Raw genomic sequence first — 24,868 nt, forward strand, 5'->3', positions numbered from 1 at the left:
AAATATTGTTAATTACTTTTGGCTATTTTTACAGTCCCATAATGTGCGAATATTCAAAATCAAATCGTCTGTGTTCAATCCAAAAGTTATTAACACTTATGGTAATCCAAGTAATTCGAAAATGTATGTTATTTATTAATACTATCGCACACTATTATTAATGATAAAATAATGTAATAAATACTATAATTTATAATAAAATAAAAAAGATGTAAATATTGTTAATTACTTTTGGCTATTTTACAGTCCCATAATGTACGAATATTCAAAATCAAATCGTCTATGTTCAATTCAAAAATTATTAACACTTATGGTAATCCAAGTAATTCGAAAAAGTATGTTATTTGTTAATACTATCGCACACTATTATTAATGATAAATAATGTAATAAATATTATAATTTATAAATAAAAAAGATGTAAATATTGTTAATTACTTTTGGCTATTTTTACAGTCCCATAATGTACGAATATTCAAAATCAAATCGTCTGTGTTCAATCCAAAAGTTATTAACATTTATGGTAATCCAAGTAATTCGAAAATGTATATTATTTGTTAATACTATCGAACACTATTATTAATGATAAAATAATGTAATAAATATTATAATTTATAATAAAATAAAAAAGATGTAAATATTGTTAATTACTTTTGGCTATTTTTACAGTCCCATAATGTACGAATATTCAAAATCAAATCGTCTATGTTCAATCCAAAAGTTATTAACACTTATGGTAATCCAAGTAATTCGAAAATGTATGTTATTTGTTAATACTATCGCATACTATTATTAATGATAAAATAATGTAATAAATACTATAATTAAGATGTAAATATTGTTAATTACTTTTGGCTATTTTTACAGTCCCATAATGTACGAATATTTCAAATCAAATCGTCTATGTTCAATCCAAAAGTCATTAACACTTATGGTAATCCAAGTAATTCGAAAATGTATGTTATTTGTTAATACTATCTCACACTATTATTAATGATAAAATAATGTAATAAATACTATAATTTATAATAAAATAAAAAATATGTAAATATTGTTAATTACTTTTGGCTAAACATAGATAAATTATTTATCATGGTAAAATGATGAAAATAAGGTACATGTTATGACTATTTTGATACATTTTAGACGATGACACGTTACTTTGTACAATTCTATCATGGTGAAGACGAAGAAAATAAGAAGAAGAAGAAGATGATGAAGAAGAAGAAGAAGAAAGATTCTAATTTTAACGAAACGCCATACGGTATTATATAAATTATTTGCTTCTCATAAATCCAGAGGTTTACGAGAGCTTGGCTGGTTGAAAAATAGTTGTTACAGGCGTGGTACTAATTCTGACACGAACCATCCTCTTCGTACTTTTATCTTTTCTCGTGAAAGGTTTGTTTGTCGAATACGACTCCGAAGATCAAGAGAAGAAGAAGAAGAAGAAGAAGAAGAAGAAGAAGAAGAAGAAGACTCGGGATTGATTTCTTTGCGATACGAGTCACGTGCCCTATCTCTTTCCAAGGGGATAAAAGAAAAACCGATGGTGTTATTTTAATGACGATAGCGGCTTCTTTCTGACGGAAAGAAAGAAAGAAAAAAAAACACCATAAAGTTATAGTACGTTAAATCAAAGAAAAGAAATAAATTCCGTCAAATCGAACTAAATCAACGAGAGGGGATTCAACGATATTAACAAATACTTTATTTTACGTAATTATTTATCCCATATCATCATTATTATTATTATATATGTTATTCATCAATATTATATTTGTATTTGAATTTATAATTGCTCGTTCGTATAGGTCGTATTTTAATTTTAAAATATTCTACGATTATACGATGAAACGTTAGTGCTAATAAGTAGTCGAGGTATATGAGCTCGGAGAAAGGCAATTTTTTGGCTGACCGTGACCCGTTTCGAATTACATAAGACATAAGGTATATAACCCGAAGGCATGGTATATTCTACACGTATATATGCATACACTTACAGAGAGTGGAGCATTTCATTAGTAATTCCTAAAAGTGTCTTATTAACATTTTCTTATAGGTGCACTTAACTGATAAATATTTTTAAATTAAAGTATATTAAAACACCAACGAGTCGGAGTATTACCTAATAATTTATAATAATAATAATAATAATAATAATAATAATAATAATAAAACACGCTTTTCTATACTCAAAACAAATTCTCGTTAAAGAAATGTTAAAGAAAAAAAAGAAATATTTACATGAAACCCTCGTTTAAATGGGCCACCCTGTATACGATGCACATATACGTATATAGAACAACGAATATACGTTGAATAAAAGACGCACCGAACTCGTCTGCTGGGTTAAGAAAGAGAGGGAGAATAAGAGGGAAAGAGGAACGTTGAGGTGAACACCCAGACAAGGTCAGAGAGCCGGTCGCGAGACCGATCCAGCCTTCGGGATGCAGTCACGATGCACATTGCATGCTATGCTTACTGCTGCTATGTTTTTCATTTTTTCCTTTTTTCCTTTTTCTTTTTTTTTCGTCGTTCAATCTCCTCTTTTTTCTTCTATTTCTTTATTTTCTCTTTCAAAACTCGCGCAGGAATCTCGAGGTCTTCTCCACTCGCTGCACTTCTTTGTTTCGACAGAATCCCTAGAAACACGAGTTAATCATTGTTTAATTCATTCTATTTATGATTATTATTATTATTATTATTGATTATTTAGTTATACTCATTTAAAATAAAAAATTTATAAAATTCTTTCTTCGTAAAACTGTATAATTTTATATAGATGGTTGATCGTGAACACACAAAAAAACTCATTATAAAACTCATTTCATTTATTAATATAATCGAGGATCGATCTTTTCATTGGTGTATATGTATATCGATAAGTACATTAATTGGAAAAATAAATGTAATCGTTAATCAAGGAACAAGTTAGTCATTTTGAATACCGTGTATACGTGCAATGTCGATTCGAAGAATAATGTCTCGTAACAATTTCCACTCATGAAATTATCGATAACTCTGTTTAAAGTTTTGCGTAATAATCCGCAGAAGAAGATGGTCATTATTAAGTGGCGTTGGAGGTGGTAGTGGTGGTGGTAGTGGTGGTGGTGGTGGTGGTAGTAATAAACGAAGGAGAGGGACGAGACGATAATTGGTATAATAATGATGAAAAACGTAAGACGTCTTAAGAAATTAATTCCCCCGCGGGTGAAAGACTTAGTTACGACACTTTATATACATTCGGGACCGACCGACGTGGAATGCACTTACACGTAATAAGCAAAGAAAATTACGAATCATGATGGCAAGAATTCATCATGAGGTAATCGTTCGTGAGCGAAAGAAGAAAGAACGAAAAAGAAAAAGAAAAAAAAAACGAAATTATTCGGTCATTTGGAACGATACTTAACATAGGTGAGTGCGTATTCGATCATCGTCTGCAAGTTTTCAAACGTAAAAATACTTTTTTGTTCGATACGCAAGAAGCACGTGTGGAAAAAGTGCGATTAATATAAAATTAATAATTAAATAAAAATGTTAAAAATGATCTCAAACAAGTAAAATGAATATAGAAGTATATCTATAAATAAATATAATTAAACACATCGGATAACAGACGATAATCGTGATATTAACGATGGAATAATTTCATTTATAAATGTGCAAATGCAACTGGTTTTAATATTAATTAAAAATGAAAATTATATAATTAATTCGATCTCTCACCATATTATTCCCCCATTCGTTTTCCTCTCGAGTGTAGATACTATCTGTAAATAACAATCAATTTTGAAAGGAACTACTAGGGACTAACTATACACATAGATGAACGATAGAAACCGTAGGCAGTAGAAATTACACGTGTGTATATACACTTACACATGTATAGGCATATACTTACATACTTACATTACTTAATTGGAACTTGTAAAGTCAACGCACGGATTTGTCCTGAGATTCTTTAATCTCACAAGCTTACGTAATACAATCCAATTTAAACTCACGCGTTCGTTCGTTCGTTCGTTCGTTCGTACGTTCGTTGTTCATTCGTTCATTCGTTCATTCGTTTTGCTCCTTCTTCTATTATATATTTTCCTATGTTTCGTAGTACTCCTTAACAAGTTAACAAGACTCTTTAAAAAAAAATGTACTTATGTACGCACGTAAGAAGTTATACTTCTTTGCCGTACCAAAACGAACATAACCTCAATAACCTCAAAAATAACTTCAAAAAAAACTTCAAAGAAAAAAAATAACTTAAAAAGAAATAATTATTATTATATATACATATAAGAAAGAATAAAAAAAAACTGGTGTGTGTACTTATGTACGCACGTAAGAAGTTATACTTCTTTGCAGTACCAAAACGAATATAACCTCAATAACCTCAAAAATAACTTCAAAACAAAACTTCAAAGAAAAAAAATAACTTAAAAAACAAAAACTGGTGTGTGTACTTATGTACGTACGTAAGAAGTTATACTTCTTTGCCGTACCAAAACGAACATAACCTCAATAACCTCAAAAATAACTTCAAAAAATAATTTAAAAAAGAAAAATAATTATTATTATATATATATATAAGAAAGAATAAAAAAAAGAAAAAGAAAATATCAAAATATAGATATCAATCCACACTAAATATAAAAGAGATATATCTAATTACTTCACGCGTCAACAGCCATGGCGCGGTTCTTGAGAAAAAAAGGGGGGAAGAAGAAAAGAAGACAACTTCATGCCATATACTTGAAATCGTTTTGCCGCGCGTCGTAAATACTGACAAACTTCATGGTGTCGTTTTTCCAGACTCTCGGAACAAAATCATTCCCCATTACATTTTTCCCAACGCGCCAAAAGAAGTATAACTTCAAAAAAAAAAACAAATTTAATCCTTCTCCCCTCCAGCTCATTTTTTAAAATCGAGCAATACAATCGTTATGTTAATGATCGTGCGATAAAAAAAAAGAAAAAAACCAAGAAGAATAGTTAGAAATTATTACGTTGCTTTTTTTTTCCTTTTTTTTTTTGTATATTAATATCTTCAAAGTAACATGACATCTTTTTTTTCGTTAATTGTACGATATTAATTAATTACAAACTTTTGTTAAAGGCATTACGCATCGACGCGTGGTTCGTTCATTTTTTTTTTTTTTTGTTAATCAAATCTCAATCGTGCCAATAGCAATTCAGCAAAAACCGCATAATCATGCTTATCTTTTTTTTTTAAAGGCTCGTCGTAATGTGTTCACAATTATTTGACCGTATTGAATATAATTGCATTACAACGTTTTTCTCGCTCGTTTATTCTTTATGAAAAATTCATGTGTTAAATTGACTCGTTTTGCGTTAGCTCGTTGTTCGCTTATAATCGCGTAATGCGGATAAATCGTTGACAAAAGAATAAAATTAAAATTAAAATTAAAAACAAACAAACAAACAAACAAACAAACGGACGGCCTACATTTTATTTTCTTTAAACCCGATTTTACAAACACTCGCTCGAATATTGTTTAATACTCTTGGAAAAAAATAATTTATTTACGCGAACATTATCACCCGTAACCAAATTCGTTACGTACGTAAGTTATTGCATATTCATTAAATAATTATTACTTATTATGTAAGAGAGAATATTTTTTACTCGAGATTCTAATAGTTTTTTTTTCTTTTCTTCTTTGTTTTTCTTTTTTTTTCTTTTTTCAAATCGAACGAGTTCCATTAAAACGTATTTATGTAAGGTATGCATATAATACATTGAAACATTTGCAATTAGTTAATACCGATTAAAAAGTTGTACCTTTTGTTCTATTAACATTTCTTCAAATAATTCTTTATTTTTTTTTTTAAAGAATAATATAAATCATCATCTCTATAGATTATCCCTAACACGCGTTTTGGATTATCGCCAAATAATATCGTTAGAAACTCGTTTGAACTATGATCAATCCGAGTTAATCCATTTACATCTATCTTTCCTTTCAACACCTTACAAATGATTAATTTCTAAATTAATTAGTATCTTATCTGCATAATCAATATTAGATACGTTAAATAAGTACGCGTAATAAAGTAATTAGATAGAAAAACTATGATACAAAATATATCTCGTATTATTAATACAAAATTACGTTATAGTAACCAAATAAAATCTATCACCGAGTAGATTATTAAAATATCTATAGAATTAACGATCATCATCGATGAGCAACGAGCCGAAGAAATTCAAAGAAAACCGTTACAACGAGGTCGTAAGCATAAAATATACACGTAATCGTCTTCGGTTATGTAACACGACATACATACATTGAAAACCAACAACCGTGAGCCGAATATATCCGAAAAACGTTGATGTGTGTTTCTTTTTTACGTCATATAATTAAAACAAAAAAAAAATAAAAAGAAAAAAAGCTAAAAAAAAGAAACAGATATCTGTATCGTCGACTAAAAAGTAATAGCTATTATTAATTTTCTATTATTATATATCGTATTATTATATTAATTATATAACATTACGGAATAGTCTTATCAACGTATGTGGTATTATTAATATTGTTAAAATGAAAAAAGTTATTATTAAAAAAAGAAGAAAAAAAAATTGAACGAACAAAGATCGATCTGCTAAATTAGAATACGATAAATATATATATATATACATAATAAATATGTGTATATAAATAATATATCTATTTACTAACATTCATAACAGAAAAGTAAAGTAATCAAAACCCAATAGAAAATAATATGCTTATCTGTAAGCAAGTTACTAATGCGTATCGATTTGATCTTACTCTATTATGACATAAACGCCGTTTATATAAAAGCGTCGAAGTTTATATAATGATGCAAATACACGTGACTTTTGTTCAGGAACGAACGCGTTCACGCGACGACGACGGCAGCAGCAAAACTTGGATCGTTATTTACGCCGATAAAACTACGTTCTTTACTCTCTTTACGAAATTATTGATGATATATACCCAGTTTATCTACTTACACGAACGATTTTAATGATCTCGTCGAAATATTTTTATATTTGAGTGATTAATTATTTTTTTCTTTTTTTTTTTTTATGAGCAAATTACAGGAAAATAATCATCGGTAAACCGAGGCACGTTTAAACAATTTTTTCACGGATCGATTCCCATCGAATTCTTCACGCGTATCCCCCATTGAAATATATTTCTCAAGAAAGGAAACAAGAGTAGATAAGGTGTTACGGGTTTTGTAAATTATACGTGAAATAATCATTGACTGTGCGTATTCCAGTCACCCACCATAACAGCAATAAGTTCTCGAGGTATTACTCGAGGAATAGTAAAACGATATCATCGTGTAAGCCACAGATTGTTTCTCTAAGACTGTTAAAACCTTGTCCCCAGATTTTGTAAGTGCATCTCATACACTTACACGTATGTGTGTTCCATGTATACATACATACTAATTTATGTGTTCCACTTTTCCATCTCGGTCGCAATTCTAATTGTGTTTTCTGTTCTCTCTTTCTCTTTCTTTCTTATCCCAGACCGGAATGAAAGATGATTATTTGGAAAACAGAGAGTACTCGAAAATATCCGAGCCAGAATGAGAACAAAGCGTATCGGAGAAGCAAGCTCCATTTATTCGTAAATACGTTTATTCTTTGTTAACTCGAAAGAAAATTTTGAAAAAGAAACATTGGCAATTAACTGGCAAAAATCAAATTCGCGAAAGTTTCGAATGATCCGAACGATTAAAAGAATTTAAACAAAAAAAAAACAAACCAACGAATAATTCTATTTTTACTTAAACGAAACGCGAACTAATAAATACGAGTGTAAAATTTATAAAAAAGAAAAAAACTGGTGTGTGTACTTATGTACGCAAGAAGTTATACTTCTTTGCCGTACCAAAACGAACATAACCTCAATAACCTCAAAAATAACTTCAAAAAAAACTTCAAAGAAAAAAATAACTTAGAAAGAAAAATAATTATTATTATATATATATATAAGAAAGAATAAAAAAAACTGGTGTGTGTACTTATGTACGCACGTAAGAAGTTATACTTCTTTGGCGTACCAAAACAAACATAACCTCATTAACCTCAAAATAACTTCAAAAAAATACTTCAAAGAAAAAAAATAACTTAAAAAAAAAAATAATTATTATTATATATATAAGAAAGAATAAAAAAAAGAAAAAGAAAATATCAAAATATAGATATCAGTCCACACTAAATATAAGAGAGATATATCGAATAACTTCACGCGTCAACAGCCATGGCGCGGTTACAGCATTTGTTCTCGCTTCGATCATTTAAGTAAAGCAGCGCTGAGTACGATTAGTATTTGGATGGGTGACCCGCTTGAGAAAAAAAGGGGGGAAGAAGAAAAGAAGACAACTTCATGCCATATACTCGAAATCGTTTTGCCGCGCGTCGTAAATACCGACAAACTTCACGGTGTCGTTTTTCCAGACGCTCGGAACAAAATCACTCCCCAACGCGCCAAAAGAAGTATAACTTCAAAATCCTTTTCAGAATGTGTTTTATGTAATTTGGTGTTAGATGTTGTAATTATCGATTTCGACGATATCGATCGTGCTTGCGTTAGCTATAATAAAAAGAAAAAGATAAAAAGTATGCGTAAACGTTATTTGATAAGACTGCTTTTATGTATTTAATCGCGTATTTATGTATATAATGACTCAGTCGTGTGACGTGAGAAAAAACACGTGTTAGGGAAAAGAAAGAAAAAGAAAAAGAAAAAGAAAAAGAAAAAGGAAACAATAACAAAAAAAAAGTAATAAGAAAGAGAGAAACATTTTTATCGTAAAAATTATTATAGATTTTTTACCGTTGGTCGCACGTAACGGAAAACTCGTTTAGAAATTAAAAAAGAAAGAAAAAACAAAAACAAAAAAATAGGAAGAAGAAAGAAAGGAGTATTGGATAAACGTAAATCGCGAAGTAAATTCTGGGAATAAAACCATCCCATTTATGAAGGAACCATGATTTCGACGAAGCACCTTGTCATTACTTATTTTCTTCCCCCTTTCCCCCTTTCCTCTTAGCCCCCCTCGTGCGATAATACGACGTTCGACTGTTTGTATTTTACGTGAGAACGGTGACATAACTTGTGTATCTTCGAATCTGTAGATGTATGTATTAGATACGCGATAATTCTAAAAAAAGGAATTGAAAGAGTATGACGGTTGTAATACACGGTAACAACAACACAATCAAATTAAAATATTAAATCAAATAATCGATCGGAGAGAAAATTAGACGAAAGGAAATGTTGCAGTATCTCGAAGCGTACGAGTAGCCCTTTTATAACACAGCATTCTATAAAATGGTTTTCGCTGTAACACGATAAAATGTATCATTACATATAGTAAAATATATTAAATTTAAATATTATTATAAATTAATAGAAAAATAATATATTATATTATATATAATATATTTATTTATATTTATATTTATTTATATTATTTTATTTATTTTATTTATATTTATTATTTTATTTATTATTTTATTTTATTATTTTATTTATATTTATTTATATTTATTTATATTATAAATTAATAGAATAATATGAGAAAGAAAGGAGATTAAAAAATATGAAAGAAACTACTTGAACTACTTGAATCTCCAATTATACGAGCCACGTGTTCCGATTATTATTTTCTAAGCATGAAGTAAGTAAGTAAGCAACGATTTGTCGTATGTCGTATTTCCATGGGGGCCTCCGTCGTTCCACCTACATACGACGACGACGACAACGCCAGATATAAAAGCGTGGACTCTCACGTGCGTATGGCACACGCACGATAATATTATGTAATAGACTAGATAACTGTTTAACCAGACACGATTCCTTCTTATTTCCTAAGCTTACTTAAGATCTCACAACGTAGTCAGTCGATGACGAGAGTAAAGCCTAACTCTACTTGCCGCAAAATAGTTAAACGCACGTGATTAGCCTATTTTGTTAGGCGAATCAACCTAGAAAAAGGGACGTTGTTGCTTTGACCTAAATCTTAACATTAGATTCAACGTGACCCGAATCATTTCACAAAAAACCGTTCGAATGAATAACGTTACGTAATATCGATGATTATCAATCTTTATCTTTCTTCATTCAATCACGTAACTCGGACGAGTTACGAAAAAAAAAAGAATAAAAAAAGAAAAGAAAAAAATCCGCGAAATTTATTTATTAGAAGCTTTGTAGGAATTAAAATTCTTTTTTTTTTATTATTATTATTATTTCTATAAAATTCATATAAAATTCATAATTTTCGTCCGATTGAAGAAAGTTTGATTTGAGGCGTGCAGTAATGGTTTTTTTTTTTATTTTTTTTACCAAGCTACGATCTCGTTAGAGATAATTTTGTACGGATACACTTTCAGATTTATCTTTCAACGTATAAGTACGTTTATTAGAAAATGCACTTTAAAGTAACATAGTTTTATTTTTATTTACATTTCTATCTATCAAGTTAGGCTGCTTCGCCTTGTAAACTGAACGATTTAATTAATCAATATCCTGTAATATTTATGCACACACATATCTATCGTTTCTTGTCTTATACTTTCTTTTTTTAATGATATATTAGAAATTACTTTGTTTTAAAATAAATGACAGGCATCTTAACAATTATCGACAATTAACTCTATTGACGTATCTTTCCAAGAAATTGGTTCTTTTTTAGTTTTTATTCTCATTTTTCGATGAAACCCCGTTAATATATTATTCATACGTTTTTTTAAACATTGAAAATGTTGAAAAAATACTTTCCATATCGATTGATTGGATACTTTTGTTCTCTAATTTTGTAATTCGAAGTACTTCAGATATCCTGTTCAAAGGAATCAATATAAATCTGTTTCTATTTCCGATAAATATTTGTAAAACTTGCCAAACTTTCAAATTTCTAAACCCTCGTAACACTGAGAATCCATTTTACTTCTTACATCAAACATGTGAGCTACCTTTAGGAATTATTTTATTTCACCCTCGTTCACAACACGGACCATTATTCATCCTAATCCACGAAAATTTTCAAATTAACGTTAAACAAAAAAAAGGAAAAAAGATGTTTGATGCACCCGGGGTGTCCAATTTATTCCTAGTCTAGTGAACTTTCACGTAAGAGGAGAAGTTTCGTTAAATAATCGCACACACTCGTCCCTGAATCTAACACGAGTCGTACGTAACGCTTCGTTACGTCACACGTGTACGTATAATAGCACGTGAACACCAACAGGCAAATTCGTATTTACGAAAATCTTCGAATCCACAATAACATATAACTAAAATCAAACGACGAAACAAGAATAAAAACATAGAAAAAAATTCACAAAAATCAACGAAATCTTATGTTAATCAACTACGAACTCTCAACGAATTCTAACAAAGTTTTAATTATATAACGCGTCGTCGCGTTAAGATGTGTCTAAACAATTATATTAAAACTACAAACAACAACTCTAGTATTACGATGAACGTTTTGCTAAAAGAATATAAACGAATATTATATAATCAGAGAATGGTTTGATATTAGAAAATAAGGTTTAATCGTAATGCAGTACTATTACTCATTCGCGGTGTCTTCTTAAAAACTTGATGCTTCGAAATTACGTGTGTGTAATCATTTAGTATCACCGATAAGCACGTGCAATCGTGCAATTCTCCTATCTCTCTCTCTCTCTCTCTCTTTCTCTCTCCCTCTTTTTCTCTATTATTCTATCTATCTCTATACGTGTGTCTATCTCTCTCTTGTTACACGTACACGCTAGCTAACTCACTATCGCGCCAATTCCACTCTCATTCATTATATAAAGCTTCCCCAATGTTTACCAAGAGCGCACTTTATTTATAGTCACACCGCTATTCTTTATACGATGCTTACGAAGATTCGTTAACAGAGACGAAGGAAGAAGCAGCTTTCCTCTCTCCCGGCATCTTTTTAAATCCAATTGCATGTAACAGACCCTCTACACACATGCATATATTCTTTCATCCAAATCGAAAGTACGTTTCTAACAGATTTGCATAGAAAATGATCGATATGAAACAAGTTGAAATAAATCGTTCGATCAATTGCGAAGTAAACGATCGAGAATAATGCAATGTTACGTTGTCCAATCAAAATCAATAATTATGTCACGCGATAACGTGCATTCGCGATAGTAATTTAATAGACAGGAATGACGATATGATTTGTTTTTTTTTTTCTTTTTTTTTTTTTCTCTCGTAAAGAATCGTAAAGATTTTGTTAACTAGGGTAATTGGTTAAAAGATTGTCACGTAAACCGTGTTGAATATTATTTATGTTATATTTAATGATCTACTGTAATTATTCTATTAGCCAATCGACAAGTATCAAACGCATTATTATTATCATCGGAAACATTCGTGGAAAATATAACATGTGTTATATAAATATGCCAAGCTAAAAATAACATTTTTCTTAAGCGAGAATAAATAAGAAATTTTTCTAAGGAATATTTCTTTTCTTTCTTTTTTCTTTCTCTTTTTTTTTCTTGTTACATTTAATCGTAGAAAGAAGCTCTCCCTCCACACGATTTAATATTTCCGATCGAATCATCGGAATCGGTGATATTAAAAATTCGACTTTTTACTTCCATTTCTTTTGTTTAACATTTTTGTCTTATTCCAGAAGGACTTGTTTTAAGTCTCGTTTTGTTTTCCTTTTTTTCGATGATACGATCGCGAATGACTTTGCGTTCTCCATGTCGAAGCCTATTGACGAAAGAGGGTTTATATAACTTTAGCGACTAAAGTCATTCCTCGAAGCGATTCTAACCACATTTTTGCAAAGCCGTACGACCTTAAGCTCAATGTAGTAACGATACCAACAAATCGGTCGAAGGAAAAGAACGAGATAAAGAAAAAGTAACAATGAACAAAATAATCAGCAATTTGATTAAAAAAAAAACAACAACAGAACCCTAACTACGTCTTGCAGATAAATCGAAAATATTTAATACGAGTTTCCGAGAAAATAACAAGGGGGTTAACGTATCTCGAGAGTTTATGATGATGACACTCGACGTTCGCGAAGCTGGTTGCATCGAGTGATACGAATTCAATTTATGATAGATATCATCGTCCTATTTATATAGAATTTCGATAAGTATCGTTTGAAGAAATTCATCGAATTCTTCAAATCAAGAATAACATCAATAATCCTCAATGAGTCATCCCTAGCTTACGTATATACGACAATATTACGTATGTGTATACAAAATTTCTATGTGATTCCTATTTTTAAAATAGAATTTATATCTATCAAAACCATAATTATTATCTTAATAAAAACGATATACTTTGGTTTGAAATTGTTGATTAAATAATTACATATTAATAGAGAATTTTTACAAAATTTCAATGTGATTCTTATTTTAAAAATAGAATTTATATCTATCAAAACCATAATTATTATCTTAATAAATTTAACACTTTGGTTTGAAATTGTTGATTAAATAATTACATATTAATAGAGAATTTTTACAAAATTTCAATGTGATTCCTATTTTAAAAATAGAATTTATATCTATCGAAACCATAATTATTATCTTACTAATATAATGATAAGTTAAATAACAATTACATAATTGTAATTTTTGTTCTGTTTTATCTATATATTATATTGTACTTTACTGTAATTAATGGCCTTTAGGGAGCCTAGACTCTAGGGTCAATAAAATATTATTAAATAAATAAATAAATAATAAACTTCAATACTTTGGTTTGAAATTGTTGATTAAATAATTACATATTAATAGAGAATTTTTACAAAATTTCAATGTGATTCCTATTTTAAAAATAGAATTTGTATCTATCAAAACCATAATTATTATCTTAATAAACTTCAATACTTTGGTTTGAAATTGTTGATTAAATAATTACATATTAATAGAAAATTTTTACAAAATTTCAATGTGATACCTATTTTAAAAATAGAAATATATATCTATTAAAACAATAATTATTATCTTAATAAAAACGATATACTTTGGTTTGAAATTGTTGATTAAATAATTACATGTTAATAAAAAATTTTTACAAAATTTCAATGTGATACCTATTTTAAAATAGAATTTATATCTATCGAAACAATAATTATTATCTTAATAAACTTCAATACTTTGGTTTGAAATTGTTGATTAAATAATTACATATTAATAGATAATTTTTACAAAATTTCAATGTGATACCTATTTTAAAAATAGAATTTATATCTATCAAAACCATAATTATTATCTTAATAAACTTCAATACTTTGGTTTGAAATTGTTGGTTAAATAATTACATATTAATAGAGAATTTTTATAAAATTTCAATGTGATACCTATTTTAAAAATAGAATTTGTATCTATCAAAACCATAATTATTATCTTAATAAACTTTAACACTTTGGTTTGAAATTGTTGATTAAATAATTACATATTAATAGAGAATTTTTACAAAATTTCAATGTGATTCTTATTTTAAAAATAGAATTTATATCTATCAAAACCATAATTATTATCTTAATAAACTTCAATACTTTGGTTTGAAATTGTTGATTAAATAATTACATATTAATAGAGAATTTTTACAAAATTTCAATGTGATTCCTATTTTAAAATAGAATTTATATCTATCAAAACCATAATTATTATCTTAATAAACTTTAACACTTTGGTTTGAAATTGTTGATTAAATAATTACATATTAATAGAGAATTTTTACAAAATTTCAATGTGATACCTATTTTAAAAATAGAATTTATATCTATCAAAACCATAATTATTATCTTAATAAACTTCAATACTTTGGTTTGAAATTGTTCATTATAATAAATAATTGGAACATATTAATAGAGAATTTTTCGAATACGTTGATACCGCATAATCTTTACGATATAGAAAATTCTAACGAATATTGTTTAATCGTAACTAAATGATAGGATTAATAATGTATTAATACAATGACACATAGGTAAAACTATTATATTATCTATCTTACCTTTCCTCTCGTATTTTTGTATTTTTATTTTTCTTACATTAGTTCACGCGTAAAAGTTTTACGTAACGGTAAGATACGTCATATTTCGATGATTAACAATTTGTTTTGCGATCGACAAAGGTGACTCTTTGTTCGACACAAATACCTTACGTAAGTCGGTAGATAAACGGGTATATGCAGCACGTATAGGAAAGATTAGACTCTTTCAAAATTTTATTCTCGTCTTTCGGGCCGGTTGTCTTTTTCGAATAGGTATGCAAGCAAGCAAGCAAGCAAGCAAGAGTATATCGTCTCTGACGAATACGATCGCAGCTAAGAAAAAAAAAAAGAAACAACAACGTTTCTGATTCACGATTGATGAATGATACACGTTTCTTCGAGTACATACATACGTTCTTTCTTATATGCATCATTTTAATAAACAACTAATAAGAGAAACGATAAAAAGAACCGTGCTCTCTCGGTTAAACTCGTAAATATTTTCTTCTAGTAACGTGTGTGAGTAATAATGCATGTGCATATACATGCACATATACATACATAAATACATGCGTATTTCGATAGAATGACCGAATTCATGGCTTGGATATTTTTATACGACAAATTTATGAATGCTCAAGAATAAGAAAAATATATTTTAAGGAAAAGGTAGACAAATTTTCGATACAAATTGCATTCAAGAAATGAAACAAGAAAAGAATAATAAAAATAAAAAAACATATGAACCGGGGTGAGATCCGTTATTCATCGTTGCTGAACGCTCAGCTACGGTTTTCATCTTTCAAATCAAAAATTCAAATCAAAAATTCAAATCAAAAATTCAAATCAAAAATTCAAATCAAAAATTCAAATCAAAAAGTACTTTGTAAAACGACTGAAATCGATGCAATAAATGGACAACAGATAAACCTGCATGTTACGTCACAGAAAGAATTTATCGGACAACCTAATAAATCGGAATTTTCGATACGAACAAATAAAAGTCGGAGACTTAAGAGTTAATTATATCAAGTTTGACAATGTTACTAATAACTTTTCAATATGATAAATTTGACATCACTTTAAAAAGGAACGATCCATCTGTCGTATTAATTTAGTGTGCATAATTGCAACAGCTTTGTAGCAGTCAGCAAACCGTTCGGAGAAACGAACTCCGATTATCTAAGGACACGACAGTGGGGTCATTGACAAGAGCTAAGCCAGATGGAGCTATGGCCTCAGCGAGGCCAAGCATGAAACTCGCAGCAATCAGCTATGAAAACGGTGTATCTTTTCTTTCTTTCTTCGACTACAAAAATTTAGAAATTTCCAAAAATTACTCTAACCCCCCCTCCCCATAAAATGAAAAGTCCATAGCAAAAAAGTTGAATTGAAAAGCTTTAAAAATTGACAGTTGATTGACAGTCTTGTCTCGATTTATCCCATCGGTCGAATAATTTTAATCGAGGGATGAAAAAAAAGGGGTTGAAAAAAGAAGATTGCAGCGCGGGAGGGTGGCGTTGCAACTAAAAACGAGACTGCTCATGCTCCGTAACTGCAAAGCTAACCCTGCCGAGAACCCGGAGGAGAGTAGTTCGCGAAAGGATCGATCGATCCAATCGGAATTCGGTTATAGTTTTATCATCGGAGTTTAAACGATTACGATAAAAAGTAATTTTAATTTTCATTCCTTTTATTCCCCATTCCCTTTTCTCCCGTTTGTGCATTTACGAAAGGATCCTAGGAATCTGAACGAAGTCGAGAAAAAAATAGGGGAAAAAAGTGAATTTGATGAATTAGATTTAGGTGACTTGGGTGGGGGAAAAAATGACGAAAAATTAAAGGAGGAGGAGAAAGAAGAAGAAGGAAAAAAAAATTGTGATAAATTTGGATAGAATGGGAAAAAAGGAATCGAAAGGAAATAATAATAATAATACGTGGCGCTGGCATCGTAGTCGGCAGTCTGAGAAGCAGCAGCAACAGCAGCAGCAGCAGCAGCAGCCGCTGCTGCCGGGTGGGTTGATGACGGGGACGATGGTGACGGTGGTGGCGTGCGATGAGAACGACGCTTCTAGTGGCATCAGTCGACGTTCTACGCTCGTCCAACGCGGATCTCGATGGCGTCCAATCTCTCGCGAGTTCCTCGATAGCCGCGTGCTCGAGCGGACTTGTCAAACTTAAAACAACACCACCCCCCTTTTAACAACCCTCGACCTGCCTACCGTTTTATCTACTCATTTTTGTTCTCCTTATCGTCGATCACATATATTTACAGAATTGATTGGTCAGTTTGTTATTGTTGTTGTTGTTGTTGTCACGAGTTAATAATATAACGCGATGCACGCCGAGTTTGGTTTATCGAAATTCTGCTCGAGCGGTTTCTACCGCGCGGATTATCGGACGAGCGACGCGCGCACGTAAAAAGGACTCTGCCGCGTCCCTCCAATACAGAGAAGAGTGTGTGAGAGAGAGAGGGAGAGAGATAAAGAAGAAAGTGTAGTCCTTTAAAACGACAATCATCGTCAGAATGGAACCCGCCAAAGATCGTCTGGCGTCTCGTTACTGTGGATATCGTTTGGCTGTCGAGATATATGAAAAGAGTCTGGTCAGAGCAGACAGGTCAGCGACTTGGTATCTCGTATCCGCTATTCTGGAAGAATTGGCCGGTCCAACGAGTACGGTCAATTGTATGCCAAGCGTCACTAGTGCGACAAGTGTGATGAATACTACGACGACGACAACTAATACTAATAATAATAATACTGCTAATAATAATAATAATAATACGACAAGTTCAACGACGATGGATATCTTGACGAATCCCAGTATGCCATTGAGGAGAAAAATCGAGTTCTATTTTGCTTGTCCATTTTGCGAAGGTACTCTCTTCGAACCCGTTACCGCCAGCTGCGGACACACTTTTTGCAGGAATTGCATGGAAACGGGAAGAAATTGTCGCGTGTGCGGTCAAAAGATTGTCACCGTTGGTCAAACCAACGTACTCGTTCAAAGGCTCGTGGAAAAGTGGTGGCCGCGCGAGCTCGAGGCCAGCAAAGCGAGACACGAGGGTGACCTCCTCATAAAGGAGGGTGACCTGACTAAGGCACTGGATAGGTACAACCTTGCCGTTAGACTCGGTGAGTACGTAAACTTGTCTAACTTCCTTTCCTTCTTACTTCTTTCATTTTCCTATTTACTCTCCCTTTATATTTCTTTACGCTTTTCTTACATTTTTCTTTCCCTCCTTTTGCCCTTTTTCGAAAGACATTTTATTCGTCTAGTTCTTTTTGTGTATATCCCTTTTTATTACCTTCTCGTTACCTTCGCGCGCGAATCCGCCAGGAATCAAGAACGTTTCGTAAGGTATACGCCACTGTTACGTAAAGACCGTTATGAAACGCCAAACTTGGATAACGGTAACGTTTGTAGAAATCGCTTTGTGCGCGAAGATACGTCCAATATACACGTCCAATATATACGCGTACGAGTTTGTTGTATATTGCTTACTGTAGTCGTTTATTCCGACGAATAATAAAATAAGGACAAGCTATTTAAATTATCTTGCAATTCTTTTTTTTTATCGATATATTAGACTTTGTTCTCTTTGAAATAATAGACTCTTTTGCGTCTCGGTTTGTAATATAAAGTCCTTTAAATACGATTATTTAATATATATTTTTGTTTAATCTTTGTTTTATTTTAATTATGAATAAAATGTATCGATAGGTTGATACGTGAAAATTATTGATTCGTCGTTTATATTTTTCTATCATTGAACTCGCTACATTAATTCGAAATAATGTTGCAATACTGTTTTCGATTAAGTGATTTCTTAATTAACGTTAGTATAATTTACTTCAGGTGTAAATATCGTTAAAAGTGACACGTGCTTTTTCTTTATCCACGCGGTACGACAAATTGACAAATATGCGGCTATATATTCGACTGCTTAAGAATTCTCTCGTTTCTCCGCGAAGCCTAACTTTTCAATCAATTTCGCATTACAGAAACAGGTTTGCCAATTCAAGGAGAGAATGTTGCACTCGTGCAACGAAAACGATAACATAAAAAAAATAATCAACGTTAATAGTATTCTTCTCGCGGACTCGTAAAAGCCGCTTTTTCGTCAACCCTGGCGGCCTCTGGTTGACGACCTCGTCGCGAATAAATGACGCAAAACTTCTTCTTCTTCTTCTCCTTTGTTCGAATTCCCAGATACATTGAAGTATCTCGAGAGTTTTTGAAAAAAAAAAAAGAAAGAAGAAGAGAAACAAATAATCGATACGATGACCGATCGAAACGGCCACACGTATCGTCGAGGGGCGTATACGACGTAATTTTTTTTAATTATGAAATTCGAATAAAATGTCTTACTTTCCAGGGGCAAGAAAAAACTACATTTTTTTTCTTTTCCAGTTTTTTTTTTTTTGTAATACGAGAAAATGTAAACGTCGTGCAATAAGATTGATCGTAGCGTTGACACTGTTCGTAATTATTTAATCGAAGTGAACTAAAAAAAAAGAAAAAAACAAATTCCAATTAGGAATCCATTGGATTCTCACAGAAATGGCGGAGAAGTTTATAACGACTATGTATATATTTCGAAATGGTCGAGTACGCGAGCGCAGCCAGTCGAGATAGGTCGACGCACTGATGCAAGTCCAGATATAAACCTGATAATCGTTCACGGCCCCTATTTATACGGCAAGCACAAAGATGGATTGACTTCTACGATAATCCGTCCATTATCCTTACCGAGAACTGAGGCTTTCGTCAATAATTTTACTAATCTCTCTCTCTCTTTCTTTGTATCTTTTTATTTTCATTTAACAAAACGTAGCTAGCCGAATCGATGAATATTTTTACAAAGTCAGTTACTTGACCTATCTTTTGTTCCTTTCCGTAATCTTCCAATTAACTTGTAAAAGTAAATGATTTTCGTTGCATCGACAAATCTTTGAAACTACGATTTATATATCAAACTGCATCACACCCCTCGTATGGAAATAATTTAATCGCATTTAACAAAATATTTCTAAATATTGTAGATGTAAATTCTTATCATCGTTATATTCATATATTTAAATATAAATCTACGATATATCACTTATAAATATAAAATACTATCTCAATAATCAGTAATAATTTATATTTCATATTATTTCCCAACTTTATATCTAAATTGATTTATCTCCTATACAATCAAACCTAATAAATAAATAAAAAAACTGGTGTGTGTACTTATGTACGCACGTAAGAAGTTATACTTCTTTGCCGTACCAAAACGAACATAACCTCAATAACCTCAAAAATAACTTCAAAAAAATAACTTCAAAAAAAAAAAAAAAAAATAATAATATATATAAGAAAGAATAAAAAAATATAAAAATATTGATATCAGTCCACACTAAATATAAGAGAAATATATCGAATTACTTGACGCGTCAACAGCCATGGCGCGGTTACAGCATTAGTTCTCGCTCGATCATTTAAGTAAAGCAGCGCTGAGTACGATTAGTATTTGGATGGGTGACCCGCTTGAGAAAAAAAGGGGAAGAAGAAAAGAAGACAACTTCATGCCGTATACTTGAAATCGTTTTGCCGCGCGTCGTAAATACCTGACAAACTTCATGGTGTCGATTTTTCCAGACGTTCGGAACAAAATCATTCCCCATTACATTTTCCCCAACGCGCCAAAAGAAGTATAACTTCAATAAATAAATAAAATAAGAGAAGGAAAGAACGGGAAAATAATAACGTGTTCGAGATAACTTGAGGTGAAAAATGAGAGGATGTCGAACTATAAAAAGGGATGATGAGTATGAGATTACGTTAGAAAACGAAAAAGGAGGAGTACGGTTAAGACTACGACTATACGAAGAAGACCAAGACTGAGACGAAGACTAAGACGAAGACAACTACGACGACGAAGATAAGTTCACGGCCAGTCTGAGACGTTGGGTTATATAACGCTTCGAAAGAGGCTCGAACGCGTCGGCAAGAACGAACTATTCCGAAGGCACGGCGTTCCATCGTTGAGAGTCACGGTGGATGCACTCGGGAGACAAAGAACTCGGACTCGTTGAGAGAGAGTGCATCGTACCTAGGTACTTACGATTCTCCTTCTTTTTCTCTCACTCTCACACTCACTCTCTCACTCTTTCTTTTAACGTGTATCCATCTTCTACCTACTATTTTACGTTTGTAAGTATTAACTTACATACGTTTATGATACGTGACATTAAACACGTTGCTCGAACCTCAACGCTTTACAAGCAAACGTTACAAGTTTTCCAAGTAAACTTGAACAAAAAAAATAAGAACGGGAAATTCATAGATTGGTCGGTTAATCCTTCGAGTCCGATGACGAAGACAATCGTCATCAGAGGACGTTTGCCTGCCTCGAGGACGATTACTCATCGTATCGAATCGTTTTATCGCTTTACTTTTTTCTTTTCTTTTTCTTTTTCTTTTTTTCTTTTACTTATATCTAATCGCATTCGTCGAGTATCTTATAAGAGAAGAGAAGAAAAGTAAACTAATTTTTTTCTACGACGAGACAATACAACAACGTATTTTCTATCTTAAATATCAAGGAAGTACAATGAATGTAATATCTATGATATATTTTTTAAATACGATATTTGTATTATTTGCGATATCGATACGTTCAATTCCATTCAAGTTTCATATTTTTTTTACCGTAGATGTGCCATGTTTGTCGATAGTTAAGATTAAATATACAATGTATATGTATATTATTAATTTAATATTATATTAAATTTTATAATATATAAGATTAAATATTAATAAATCCTATATATTATATATAGGATTTATTAATTATCCAGATATCATATTAATAGAATGTCCTTAAATGTAAATTTAAATTATATCATCTATATCATCTATCAAACATTGTCTAAATTATCTATAATTATCTTTATTTTTTACCTGGCCTCTTTTATAAATTCCTTTATTAATAAGTTTATCCCATAAAATAAAATAAAATAAAATAAAATAAAATAACGTCGGGGTTATACCCGTGACCCACATCGCATTAAAACGCGTTTATCTTTTCGTACGAATTTTTCAACAATTATGTCTAAAATAAAACCATCCCTTCTTCGTAATTTATATTCCCTTCGCGTAAACCGGTAGGATTGCTTTTCCTGGAATGAAAAAAAGTAAAAAAGAAATGTTGTTTCTTCTTTCCTTCTTTCGTGCGAATTCGATGTTAGGTGGATGGAACTCTGCCAAATACTGGATATCTCCTATCGGTCCTCCGATACACTGTTGCTCCTTCTCGTGAAAATCCCGCGGGAGAGGTCGAATCAAACCAGAGGGAACGTGCCCGCGAATTCTAAAGAGCCTAGTGCATTTCGGAGGTCAAGGACGTGACAGTAACACGTTCAAATGATTCTCGAAGAAAGCAACCGAACCAACATTCTGCTACGAGATCGAGACTTCTTTGATTTAACCCTTTCGATGTTGAATACTTTTACTTGAAATGAGATTCTAATAATAAATTATATTTAATAATTATAGAATTTTTGTTTGACTCTCCTAAGAAAGGTGGGATGATGTATAGTTTGTCTTAAATCACGAAAAATATCTTCTTTTTTTTTCTTTTCTTTCACTTTTTATCAAATCTCGTGTTGTCGTCGTACGTTTCGAGGGACGCGAAAGTGTGTCAAGGTGTTTCATGGAAATAAAATCACTAAATTCGATACGATGTGTAACAAATATAATCGCGTAAGAAAGGAAAGAAGAAAAAAAATACATCCGAAACAAAGTTTGACAAGTTTTATTCGATGCATGTGTGTCCTTGCGTAATAATACAAGAAAAAAATATACAAAAATGGCACGCGTATATTTAATTATTTCGTTAGGTTGTTGTTTTTTTTTTCTAATTAAAATCTGAAGTAGTAAGATTAAAAAACGAACGGTTTTGTATTCTCGTATCGATTTGAAAAGCAAATGATATGGATGCACGTTTGTGGAATGATTTTCCGATTCGAATGCTTGCCACTCATCATCCTCCTTGTCTTCTTCTACTCTCGTAACAGTAAAGATAGAGATAAATACAATCGACTTTGTTGAGTTCCGCGGGCGAAAGTGGGTCACGTCCTCGATCCTTTTGCGATCGTAACCATTCATAGCTTGGAATTTTTCTTTCCACGTAATGACACCTTATACGAACACGAGTTATTTGCGTGATTCCAGTATTGATTTTTGGAATGTTGTTGTTACCTTTTCATACTTAATTGCCATATTTCAATTATGAGCTCATCAAATACGTTTGTTTCGATCATTCGTCAATAATTTTATTCACTTTAATTGATGATACGTAAAATATATATATATATATATATAAATAAATAATTCATATTTAAATATGTATAATAATAAATATTACTATTTATAAATAAATTTATTATATCTATACGTACTATTATATTAATACAATTAAATTACCAATAAATTATTATTATTATTATTTTTTTATTTTTTTTATTTGTTGCAAACTGTCATTCTCATTTTGTTTTAGAGCTAAAAATAAATGAATTAATTTTGGATAAGTGAAATTAATTTTCTCAGCTCACAGTTTGCGTATTTTGAAAATATCACACAAAAGTTTCGTGGATTCGATTAACTCGTATAGGTATCTCTTAATTTAAATCAAACACGTTGTTTAACATTTACATTTGAATTTTTTCATAAAAGTTCAAGGAACAATATAGCACGAGAGCTTGATTCGAGATATATTACGAATGTGAATAAAATTACTTAGCGATTATATAATTATCCCGAACGAAATTAATTCGACGTAGTATGCGCGATTTGTGTCAAGGTGAGGGAGCCACGTTTTATGTTTCTTTCGTTCTCGTAGCTACGAAATGCAATATTTTCGTAATAAAAAAAAGAAGAGAGGAAGAACAAACCGCGACGAGATAACCTCGATCCGTTCGGGGAACGTTAGAAATGAACAAAAATTCGAACAAAGAAACGACTTTTTAATATTTTTCCTTTTTTTTTCTCCGTAATTTATCATACGAAGTTTGGTTAATGAAACTTTCTCGAGACAAATCTTAAACGACATTGTTAAATGTTAAATAAAATGTTGACTAAAAAGTTTCATTCAAATTTGTTTAACGTGAAACGTGAAACAATGATTCCCCCAATCGGTTAATATACAATTAATTACAATACAATTAAGTTCTTTAATATAAAACACGATGGAAGAATATGTTTTGATAAAATAAAATAAAATAAAATAAAATTAAAAAAACAAAAAAAGAAAAAATGTAAAAAGCATGCAAATAATGTTTGTTCGTTCGGTCAACGTCGTGCCAAGTAACGTTTGTCGCATATATGCTTGTATGTAGATGTACGCATAGTTTCGACATAGCTAAGATTCTAATGCGCGCAATACGCAGTGCGAACTACCGCTTCCTTACTGCGGTATAACTGCGGGAGAAAACTACGGAACCGTAAGAAGGAGTACACGACGATCCCGTGTACTATAACCTGGCCTTCAAACAATTTATTTACATCGTACAATATTTATAAATAGTATATATATGTATGTATATGTATATATATGTGTGCACATAATGTAAAGAAAATGATTCGTTTTATACACCGTCACACGTAGTAGTTATACTAGAATATTTTTTCTTCCCTGAACTGATCGTAAATCAATGTATACTTTTAGTTAGCATACTCTTTTACAATCCAGACTAATTCTCTTAACACGTTTAAAGCAGTGATGTCATTAAATAGATATTTACATATTAAATATTATAACACCTACTGATCGATACAATCACCCCCCCCCCCACTTGATCGAGAAGGTCTC

At 31.1% G+C, this 24,868-nt stretch overlaps 1 protein-coding gene and 1 long non-coding RNA gene across 3 annotated transcripts in view; one reads left to right on the forward strand and one right to left on the reverse strand.

The window, feature by feature from the left end:
- Positions 1–2,188: 2,188 nt before the first annotated feature.
- LOC122518265 lies at positions 2,189–4,028 on the reverse strand. 2 transcript variants are annotated; one of them, XR_006304031.1, is made up of 3 exons: positions 3,914–4,028; positions 3,731–3,774; positions 2,189–2,643 (listed from the first exon to the last, which is right to left on the reverse strand). It is a non-coding gene; the product is annotated as an uncharacterized LOC122518265 (long non-coding RNA). The 2 variants fall into 2 exon arrangements; XR_006304030.1 differs by having other exon boundaries at positions 3,906–4,028.
- Positions 4,029–17,200: 13,172 nt separating this feature from the next.
- The window catches only part of LOC122518264 (LON peptidase N-terminal domain and RING finger protein 3), a 29,673-nt gene continuing 22,005 nt past the window's right edge, over positions 17,201–24,868 (forward strand). The window contains exon 1 of the mRNA XM_043637084.1: positions 17,201–18,143. Coding sequence (XP_043493019.1) covers positions 17,534–18,143 — 610 coding nt within the window. The 5' untranslated portion in view covers positions 17,201–17,533. The remainder of the gene's footprint in view (positions 18,144–24,868) is intronic.

Source organism: Polistes fuscatus, unplaced genomic scaffold (assembly GCF_010416935.1).
Source record: "Polistes fuscatus isolate 324 unplaced genomic scaffold, CU_Pfus_HIC Scaffold24, whole genome shotgun sequence".
In the NCBI taxonomy this organism is placed as follows: domain Eukaryota; kingdom Metazoa; phylum Arthropoda; class Insecta; order Hymenoptera; family Vespidae; genus Polistes; species Polistes fuscatus.